The sequence below is a fragment of the Setaria italica genome, chromosome V, assembly GCF_000263155.2.
Source record: "Setaria italica strain Yugu1 chromosome V, Setaria_italica_v2.0, whole genome shotgun sequence".
Lineage (NCBI taxonomy): Eukaryota > Viridiplantae > Streptophyta > Magnoliopsida > Poales > Poaceae > Setaria > Setaria italica.
In genome coordinates this window covers 6,465,730-6,476,436 of record NC_028454.1, presented here as the reverse complement: position 1 = coordinate 6,476,436, position 10,707 = coordinate 6,465,730, and the positions used below count along the sequence as shown (strand labels likewise).

Genomic DNA, 10,707 nt, shown 5'->3' with positions numbered 1-10,707 from the left:
ACGAGTCATCTCTAGTGCCCTACTTGATGGCATGACATGTGGATATACACGGAAGGAGACCGGCAAGCTTTCCTCATCCTCGTGGCTCAACGACACCTCTTGCTCTCTTCAACTACCAACGCCTTCGCCTGACGCCATTGTCTCTAGCCCAACTTCAGTGCCCCCTCCAGGTCTGTTTCATTGCATGACATGAGGGTTTAACATTACGAAGGAGATCGATGGGCTTTCCTCATCCTAGTAGCTCAACCGGCCCCTTCCCTCTCCCCAACTACCAACGACCTCAAGTGACGCCTCTACCCAACTTCGATGCCTACCTCTAGCTAGTAACCTCCAAGCATGACTCTACTCGCCATTATTTGCAGTGAAACTCTAACCGCATATTTCATCTTTCTCCTACTCCAACATGCATAAGTTTAAAGCTTTTGGCCTTGAATCGAAAGTTTTGGTTGTGAACCAAAATATTACTTTTTGTTGCATAATATAAAGTTTTTATAGAAAATCAAAGTTTCTATTACCTCATAATCTAATGTTTTGTTTGCTTAAAAAGCTTTTGTCCAAATTGAAAGAATTTGTAATAAAGTAATTGAAACCTTATATAATGGCAAGAGCGGGATGAGGAGGAAGGCGAGGCATATTCGATCTGAATGGAAGAGGGTACAGTGCGAGGGGGTGGGCAAAGAGGAGGAAGTTGAACAACAAGTAAGGTAAGTATAGGAATACCAATGGAAAATCAACATCAAGGAATGGTTCTCCATCTTCGTCTCCTAATGGAGAAAATATCCTAATCCCAATCCCGTTCCTATCCTCGAGAGTAAATTAGTAGATCTAATCAAAATTAGATAGTTTCATACCGAGCAACGGGCTAAGCCCAACATAAACTGATTTAGGGCTGATTTAGCGCTGATTTTGATGACCTGGTCCGCCCAAGGTCGACCGTAAATAATAAAATGAATTACTTTTACACCTATAAAGCTATTCTTAATGGTAGTTTTATGGGCAATAAATGAGATGCAATGTAGATAGTAATTGTGATGATATGACACACTATTTATAAGGTGGCATTGTATGATCTATTTTATATATGAACTAACTACTCTTACATATATAACATTCTTGGAAACGTAAAACTTACACTACACTAAGAATGACCTAAAAGGTCAACCAGCCGTTTGGGGTGCCTAGCCTTGCGCCCTTGCCACGTTGAGAATGCCTTCGTGGGCTGGTCAACACTTCGTGGGCTGGTCAACAGGTAATTTGCATGATCCACTTGAAGAAAAATAAAGCCCAATCTGTTGACATCCATGAGCAGGAAGGGCCCATGCTACACCAGTAGTCAGTCCCTCCCTTGTGTAACCCACCAAAAAACAACGCAACGCCGTACAAGCCCGGCCCATCTTCTCTTCCAGAGAATAAGACTCGACCACGATGGCGGACGGCGGCGACGGTTTAACCAATAGACGAAGCCGCCGACGAGGAGCGCCGAGACTCACACACCCACAGCGACAGAGAAGCCGCCGGAATCCCAGAGAAGCGGCGGAGGAGATGCTTCTCGAGGAGCTGCTCCGCTGCCAGATCCACGAGTGGTACCCAGCCTTCCGCCGCCACTCCATCCCCACCGTCATCATCCCGCTCCCCGCCGCCTTCCTCCGCTACCTCGCTGGAAAAGCGGCCTATCCCGACGCCGACGCCGACTCCGATGAGGAACCGCTCCCGTTCCTCCTCCCCGCGATAACCTCCGGCCGCCAGCCCTTCGCGCCCATCCACGCGCACCACCCCGACCCGGTCTCCCTCCTCAACTCCGAGCTCTTCTTCGGCTCCAGCACCGAGGACGTCCACGACCCCGACGCGGACCACCCTCACCGGCCGGAGTTCCCGGAGCTGGAGGCGGCCATCGACGCCGCCATCGCGGAGCTAGGCGGCGCCGCGCTCCCCAAGCTCAACTGGAGCGCGCCCAAGGACGCCACCTTCATGTCCGCGGACGGCACGACCGGGTGCACGTGCTTCGCCGAGGTTGCCATGCTGCTCCGCGCCTCCGACTGTGTGGCCCACGACCTTGCCTCCGCGCGCCAATCGTGCGAGGATTTTGTGCACCCGGAGGGTGCTCGACGGAATGCCCGGAAGGTTAGTGCTGGTGCCGAGGAAGGTGCTCGGCCAAATGCCAATGAAACTGATTGTAGCAGAGGCATCAATGATGCTCCGAGTGATTCAAGGGAGATAGGCGAGGAGGGAGGCAAGACAAATGCTGTGGACTGTGATTTGAAAGATGCACCGGAAGAAGAAAGATACGGGGATACTTGGGTGGATGATGGCTTCCAATACTATCTTGCCCTCCGCAAGTGGTACCCAGGCCTCCGCCCAGAGTCAGAGTTCAGATGCTTCGTACGGGAGCGGAAGCTGGTTGCTGTGTCCCAGAGAGATGCATCAGCTTACTACCCATCATTGCCTGGATGGAGTTCTGAGGTACAACCAAAGATTGAGGATTTTTTTGAGGAAGTAATTGAGCCACAGTTTGGCTCAAACAGCTATACATTTGATGTGTATGTGAGAAGTGATGGGCGGGTCAAGTTGATAGATTTCAATCCATGGGGTGGTTATACCTTGCCGCTGCTGTTTACTTGGGAGGAGCTTGAGGAGGAAGGAAGAGGGCATGAGCTAGAGTTTAGAGTGGTCATGCAGCAGGGTGCAGTCAGGCCAGGATTGATGACAGCAGTGCCATATGATATGCTGGATTGGGGGGAGGGAAGTGGCTGGGATGTTTTTCTGAAGAAGGCTGATGAAGAGCTCGGCAGACAGATGAACTCACCAGATGGTCATTCATAATCGCATTTCAGGATGTTTGAAGTAGCACTAGGTGCACAACTTAAAGTGATGGCTTCCGATTTTTTAACCTGCCACATACTATTAGTCCCTTGCTTTCTTAAGATTGATATGCAGTCTCATGCGACAATGCTGTTATTTTTTTTTGTTACTCTTATAGTGCTAAGTTGTTAGTGCAGATCACCTCTTATAGTCTCATTGCGTCATGTATCAGTTATAATCTCTCACATAATTCATATGTGGTTTAGTGGAGCTGATGGTTAGTACTTGAAGCTGCAGAAATGTTTTTGCAGTGAAAATTTATTGCCCTTTTGCTCAGCTGCAATGAGCATCCCTTATCTTTCACGGTTATTTATCATTGTTCCTTGTACCTTTTCATGTGGGAACTTCAGTTGAGAATTGAGAGTAAGCAAATGATAACATCTTGTTAGCTAAGTTTAGTTTCTTCGCTAACTTATACTTTGAACCTCATGTGGGTGTGTATCTGGTTTGTTTATCTACAGTTGTGAAGGATACTTGACTTAGAATAGTTAGAACCACCTGCCACCCTCTCCTCCGGTCCTCCCTCCCCAAATAAATCATGTCCATGACACATCACTGCCTAAGTTAAACCTTAGCCATCTTAGAACAGTAGACTCCTACCCAGGTTGGCCAACCAAAGATAGTAATGCATAATCATGGGATTGGAATTGGTTTCTAGTTATTTGGATGCAAAGATTGATCAGCCCCCCTTATAACTCTTTTGGTTGACCAACCAAAAATAGTGACGCACAGTAATGGAATAGGTATTGGTTTCTAGTATGTGTATGCAAAGATTGATATGTAAAATATTAAAGGATGTGGTTAAGGAAACTCTGATAACACATATATGTTTTTTTCACAATTTCATCTGATGCTAGATCTGAAATCTGTTAACTTTGTTGAAACAAATGGGTCTTTTAAATATTCAGCAATGGTTTGCATGATGAAAAATTTTCTTTGAATATGATGATTCTAGGACCTATTGACTCAATGTATGTAAGGTGTTATACTGGGCCTATGCTTATAGGCACAATATGCTGGCTTGTTATGTAACCTCGAAGCCGTATGAGCAAACTTATGGTTTATGTCCCCTGCGTACCTGAGCTGAGGCCCACTTTGCTTTGGAAGTGGGCTTCTGGCTTCTAGTCTAGTTAAATGTTGATCTAGCTATTTGGTCATTTGGACCTAACTTAACTATTTAAGCTTATTACATATTATGAGTACATCTAAAGCTGAAACCAGGCCAAGCAGGCCTTGTAGTAATTTAGTGGGAATAGCCTTGGCCTACAGGAAATATGTTTGCAATTGGTATAGTTTCCGAATTCATAGATGCTATGTTCTGCGAACCATGATGTACCCAGTAATAATGTGGCAGAGAGTGCAGCATACTTTTTTCATGCCACCTGACTGAATGTGTGACAGAAAGAGTTGCTGAAAAATCTTATCTGCATGTGTAGACTCATACTTCGTGAACTTTCTGCAAGTACCAATAATTCAAAGTATTTTAAGGGGTCCTTTGAGAAATCCATAGGCTGGGAGTCTGGGACACTGCACAGGTACTAATGCATAATTTAGCAGAAAACATGATGATTTAGTGTAAGATATTTCTGGAGTAACAAACATCATTTGAGGTGAATATACAACTTGATCACTGCATTCATTGCTGTGGCTACATCATATTGTTATCTGAATGTAGATTGTATTGCTAGACTGGTTTGCTAGATGACAGGCAATCATTTAAGGTGGCTTGGGATGCAACACTAACCAATGACTTAATGACTTATCCATCTATTACCGTGCCGACTTCCTTATGGTATTCCATAGCACTTATAATTTAGAGTCTGTTTATTTTTTGATATGATGAGCTGTATCCTGCTGGTGGCAGTTGAGTGAATGAAATCAATATCATGCCCTAGATCAGCACCTGAGTTGTGTGACAAGGTAGAGTTAATGCTGTCTTAATGATTAAGTACCTGATTACTGAACCTTATTCTTGATAGGTCTAAGTTTTTGTTTTATATCGCAGGCTGGGACTTGAAGCAGAGGTGATAGTTGTAATAAGAAGGTAACAGATTCAGAGGCTTGTTGTGATCGATCTATGAGGTAATTCGCTCTCTCTAATCTGGGTCGCATTTCACATAAATAAACTAATTAATAGCAGTACTGTTGTCCTGTTGCCGCACATCGCCATGCTTATAGCCAAAGTGAACTTCGTTAGTCAGCAACTACTGGATTGTAGTGAGAACTGAGGCAGTAACATGGTGTTCTCTGATATTTAGTTATGCCCTGTCCAGTCGATACCTGTTGCTCATTTCAACGTCACTCAGTTCCTATTGCAGTGCCAGCCACCTGATTCTCATAAGTTGAAGCCGGTGGGTGGTTGCGCGTGCTGTGTCAGCACAAAGCGCTTGTATCACAACAACATATAGTTGTACAGCCATTATATTGGAGCACCCAACTCAACGACGGCACAAAACCATGCTTAGAATTAATGATATCCAAATTTATCCGATTTGTTGGGCAATTATCCCCAAAGCATCTGATCAGCACAGAATATATAGTCCAGGCATGCACTAGCTGTTGTTTACTCGAAGCAGGCGAGTACGTCAGCTCCCGGTCTTCAGAGACCGCCTCGATGCTGTATAATACTGCCGGTATATTCTACTTACAATACTTTATATATCAGAGTTTCCTATTGCGAGATGCACGGAGTCGAGTAGGTTGGTGGCGCGCCTACGTGCTGCACGACTGCGTCGCACGTCCGTTTGTCTGTTCCCCTCTCTGTGTGAGATTGCAGGTCCAGGTTTCTCACGGCTAGCTGCTGAGGCTGAAGCTGACTCTGGAGGCGGAAGAGCGCATAGTTTAAGCGCCCTCCCAGCAAGTGTGACACTCGCGCTCGGCATAGTTTTTCGGTGCAGCGTGGGGGCGCTCTCTGCTAGCTGCTAGCGAGGCCATGTGAAGCTTTGAAGTGCAATCAAGCTCGGTTTTCCTTTGCACCGTACATGGCTTCCTGTTGGAACTCGAAACGTGGGGGCACGTCGAATCTGGAGCGGATACGAATGCTGATCCGCCATTCTGCCTTGGCAAGATGCCCATGCATGAAGGTTATCTTCTCCGTCCCTGTACGTAGCAGTACAGCTTATATTGTTTAAGGTACGTACGGTTAACTAACTTGGGGAGTGTATAGCCGCGCAGTGTACTTGCCGCCTGTGCTCCAGTTTAGCTGGATGCAAGTCGGTGATTGTACTAGCAAATTTAGTATAAAGTCGGTGATTATACTAGTAAATTTGTTGGTATCTTTCTGTAACCATTTGAGCTGTTTGGAACCTAGACTTGATCATGCAATGTGCTGTGGAGCTCATTGATCGATCAGGAATCGGGATAAACCAGAAGGCCGGCTCACAACAAAATTGTGGCATGCATTCTCCCTTGAGTGTGTCAAATTACCAACAATCTAATTAATTACCCATAATTATTGGTAGATTGGGAGGGTTTTATTACAGAAGCAGGGGAAAGTAGAAACACCCGTGTTGAAACTAGGGATCCCTATGGGTGTGTTTGGTTTGAGGGTTCAGGTGGGTTGGGACGGGTTCAACCTAGTTGGACCCATGCTTGTTTTAGAAATGAGGTGGGTTGGGCTCATCCCTAGAAGGAATATTCGTCTCAGATCCGGGTTGAGATGGTCCGTCCAAATTGGGCGGACCATCTTGACCCACTTCGACGCTGTCATGCTCCGTCCGCTCCTGGATTGCATGGCGCGGGTGAGGGAGGCGAGCGCGACTACGCGAGAACGAGCGCCTAGGGGGAGCTCCATCGTCGGCCAGAGGTTGAGCTCCGCTCTGGGGATCCATCGCCAGCCGGGCCGAGCTCGGGCATGCTCGTCGGGGTAGGGAGGATGGTGTGGGCGACGACGGCCGGTGCGGCGCAAAGGACGGCGGGGGCGACGGCGACCGGCGTGGCGCGGAGGAGGGCGCGGCGAAGAGGCGGCGTTGGGAGGACCGCGCGGGACCCCGGGGGAGGTGAGGTTGGGGCGGGGAGGTGAGGTTGGAGGTGCCGACGGCGGAGCCAGACCGTGCCGCCATAGTTGAGAGGTGGGGTGGGGAGGCACCAACTGGCGGGAGAGGCTTGGGCTGCTCCTGCCGAGGAAGAAGATAAGGCACAGGGGAGGCTCGGGCTGCACCTGCCGGGTGCCGGAGGAAGAAGATAAGGAAAAACATAGAGGATGACATACGAGAAACACAATTGATAAGTGGGATCTGATAGTAACTGATGTTAACGGTATTAAAAGAACATCCATACATCCCTCTCAATCCCTTCTACCAAACAAAAATTGGAATGAACCTAACACATTCAACAAAATACAAAGTGGATCGAACCCAACCCAAAAAGAAGGATGGAGCCAACCTAACCTACTTTCCCGAACCAAACACATGCTATATTTTCCGTGTGCTGCACTTGGGCCCTGGAAGCTGAGATTGTTCGCTGTTAATACTTCGTGCGTGCATGCCGTCCAGCTTTTTAAAATTAAAAATTAAAAATACCTCTTGCCATCACCTAGCTTAGCTAGCTCTGAGTCTGAGCTCATCTTCCTTAATTGTACCATGATTTAATGCAAGCACACACGAAGTGGCCTTGAATGCCACGTGAAGCGATATGCTCCGATCCCTAACATGGGAGCTCCCGTATGCCGCGGCGGCTCTCAAGCTCTTGTCGATCGCTAATAATTACTGCTACTTGCCTTAATCAGCTGAGCTTAACAGATAATTATATATATGTATATGCATGTGCCAGCTAAGCTAGCTTAAGACCTCAGCTAGTTAGAGTATTACGCCAACTTGCTGCTGTCCTAAGCTCCAGAGACTCGTAGCACCTACTGCTAGCTACTGGCTTCTTCCATCAGAGCCCTCTCTATAAAAGTAGCTGCCGGCCTACACGTCTCATGCATCGGCAGCCCAGCTAGTGAGCTACCAAGAACAGAAACCCTAGCTGTTTACTACTACCTTGTCCATCGATCTCCTAATTAACACGATCACCACTGCTCACACGTTCACAGTGACACGATCAGTCCATCGAGAGTGATTAACTAGATGGCTCAGGCAGCAAGCAAGCGCGGTGGTATGCAGCAGCAGCTCCGGCCAACGGTGATGTACGACGACGAGCCATCCGCCATGTCACTCGAGCTCTTCGGCTACCACGGCGGCGGCGTCGTGGACGGCGACGGCGCGGCCCTCTCGCTGCAGCTCGCCTTCGACGACGACAACTTCAAGCATGGCGGCGGGTGCGGCGGCGCCTCGGCCGGCGGCGACTACTACGGCGGCTGGGCCGGGTACGGCGGCTCGGGCGGCGCCAGCTCCAGCTCCAGCTCGTCGGTGCTCAGCTTCGAGCAGGCCGGCAGCGGCGGCGGACACCACCACCTCGCCTACGGCGACGACGGGTGCGCGCTGTGGATGGACGCCGCCGCCGGCATGGTCGAGAATCCGGCGCAGCAGCACGGATCCGCCTGCAGGTTTGGGCTCGTGAGCCCAGGCAGCTCGGCCGATGATGATACCGGCCTACACTTCCAGGAGCTCGGCTCCGTCCAGCCGCCGGCCAAGGCCACGAACAAGCGCGCACGTCCGGTAATTTTCTATCTAATTAATTCATCTCCAACAATCAAGATGAATTCCAATGAGTGATAACATGATGATATTGTATGTGATTCAGGATGGTGAGGTGCAAGCTGCAGTGGCGAAGAAGCAGTGTGGCGGCAGCGGCGGCAGGAAGAGCAAGGCCAAGGCTGCTCCGGCTCCTACCAAGGACCCTCAAAGCGTAGCTGCAAAGGTGCAATTAATACCATTTTCTCAGCCCTTTTCTTCTTGAGAATCATCATAGTACTTGGGAGACAATACATAATTGTCGTTTAATTTCTATCGCAATCGGATTGGGTTAACTCAAGCTATACATGTCCATGCGTGCATAGGTTCGAAGAGAGAGGATCGCCGAGAAGCTCAAAGTCCTGCAAGATCTTGTGCCCAATGGCACCAAGGTACATATTCATGCCATTCACTCGATCTTGTAGTTTTCGTGTGTTGTTCTTTGCCTTCCTCTGCTAATTAAGTCAATCGAAGTTTCTAGTTGTTAACCGTATGGATGACAATGACTCATGCGCAGGTGGATTTGGTCACCATGCTAGAGAAGGCGATCACCTATGTCAAGTTCCTCCAGCTGCAAGTCAAGGTGCGTGATCTGTGTCAATTCAACCTATCCTAGTTTCATTTGTGTTTTTTTAAGCTCTTGTGTATATGACAAAACTGCAGTTTAAGCAGCTATATCTGATCCAGACATGAATTATGCATGCTGCAGGTGTTGGCTGCCGATGAGTTCTGGCCTGCACAAGGAGGGAAGGCACCGGAGCTCTCTCAAGTGAAGGACGCCTTGGACGCCCTCCTGTCGTCCCAGCAGTACCCTAACAAATGAGACCATGCACTTGTTTTAGTTTGTTCTAGAAGGCTAAGGTGGTGAAGACGTTATTAGGAGATCTAGTGATCTACTCATGTATCGCTGGCGAAGAACAGAGGCAAAGTAGTAGAGCACAAGCTCTGAAACATGTGATGGTTGAGATATCTGGAGTCTAGCGTGTTGGAGTTCATCAGTCATACATGGATCTTGTTTCTTTTCACTTTTACAAGATCACTCTTCTTGTCTCATTAACGCTTACGAAGGAATTCATTTGATAGTATCACAGTTTTTTCTTTATTCCAGCCCCTAACTAGCAAGGATGTACGCACCTGAAATTGTTAGCACCTGGAAGTTCAATATGGTTACCATAAACCAAGTCATCATGAACCGCAGACGACGATGGTGTTTGATAGATGATGAGAAAGATGTAGTGAAAGGGAAATATGTCCATGCAGTGATGAGCCATACATGAGATAAATTTTTAAATAGATACTTATTGAAAACTTTGGGCCATGTTTGGATGGTGTCCACATATTGTTGCACTTTGTTGTCAAATTTTACTAAGGTGTCCCATGCACCTTTCGGCAAAGTTTGATGAACAGATGAGTCTCTGAGACTCTGGCAGGTGGCCCATGTAGCTGAAAAACTGTGGCAAGTCATAAGTGTAGCAGGAACCCAAATACTGGCCTAAAATTCTGTAGCATGCCTAACATATGGTGTGGCACCCATCACAAACATGCCCTTTGCTCCTCAAATAGTCAGTCTAACTTTCCTACTCATGTATCACACCATCTTGCTATTCCGGATGAATCATGCTTTGAGGAAGAAGCATGGAAATTAGAAGAATGGAAGCATTTATGACTGCAGAAATGAAAATAAAAACTAAATTAATTTATTAACGAAAATGAAATTAAGTAAATTTTAGAAACGACAGGAAAACTAAATTAGTTTTATTTAACTGTCATGATCGTGTGTGCGAGTAATTTCAGTTGGTAACTTCTCAGACGAGAAGGGAAGCTTCTGAGGTAGATGGAAAAGAAACTGCTGCATTGTTTTGTCACTTGGTCGGTTATTAGAGAAGGATGCATGACATTGGAAGTAAGGATTCTTTCCACACGGAGAGATCTAGATTAATCGACCTCTACCTGATCTGCACGAACTGATGGTGCTTGTAAAATACAGCATGGCTCCACGGCTGCCTGTCAGATGTCTTAATTGGGGGGCGTGATAGATTACAAAACCCTGCACTCCGCCACTAGTTATCTCCTGTCACAGAACATTGATAGTGTGGCACATGATTTTGGGGTTCATCATACAAGCACTGGTGTTTTTCTCCAGGTCAAACAATTCTGTAATGCAACTGGAATGGCGATTTGTGAGGGAGCAGAGGAGGGCGATGCCGCTGATGCTCAATGATGGGGAGCAATTTCC

The 10,707-nt window shown here is 47.4% G+C and overlaps 2 protein-coding genes across 2 annotated transcripts; both read left to right on the top strand.

The window, feature by feature from the left end:
* The first annotated feature begins 1,454 nt into the window (after positions 1–1,454).
* Positions 1,455–3,155, top strand: LOC101759080 (cell division cycle protein 123 homolog). Its single transcript, XM_004967925.2, has one exon. It carries the CDS (start codon positions 1,543–1,545, stop codon positions 2,818–2,820), a length of 1,278 nt encoding a protein of 425 aa, XP_004967982.1. The 5' UTR covers positions 1,455–1,542; the 3' UTR covers positions 2,821–3,155.
* A 210-nt stretch (positions 3,156–3,365) lies between these two features.
* Positions 3,366–9,578, top strand: LOC101756933 (transcription factor bHLH83). The gene is made up of 7 exons (XM_004971541.2): positions 3,366–4,779; positions 4,865–5,942; positions 7,892–8,456; positions 8,542–8,658; positions 8,798–8,863; positions 8,989–9,054; positions 9,181–9,578. The coding sequence occupies exons 3-7, from the start codon at positions 7,926–7,928 to the stop codon at positions 9,292–9,294; spliced, it is 894 nt and encodes a 297-aa protein (XP_004971598.1). The 5' UTR covers positions 3,366–4,779; positions 4,865–5,942; positions 7,892–7,925; the 3' UTR covers positions 9,295–9,578.
* Positions 9,579–10,707: the final 1,129 nt, after the last annotated feature.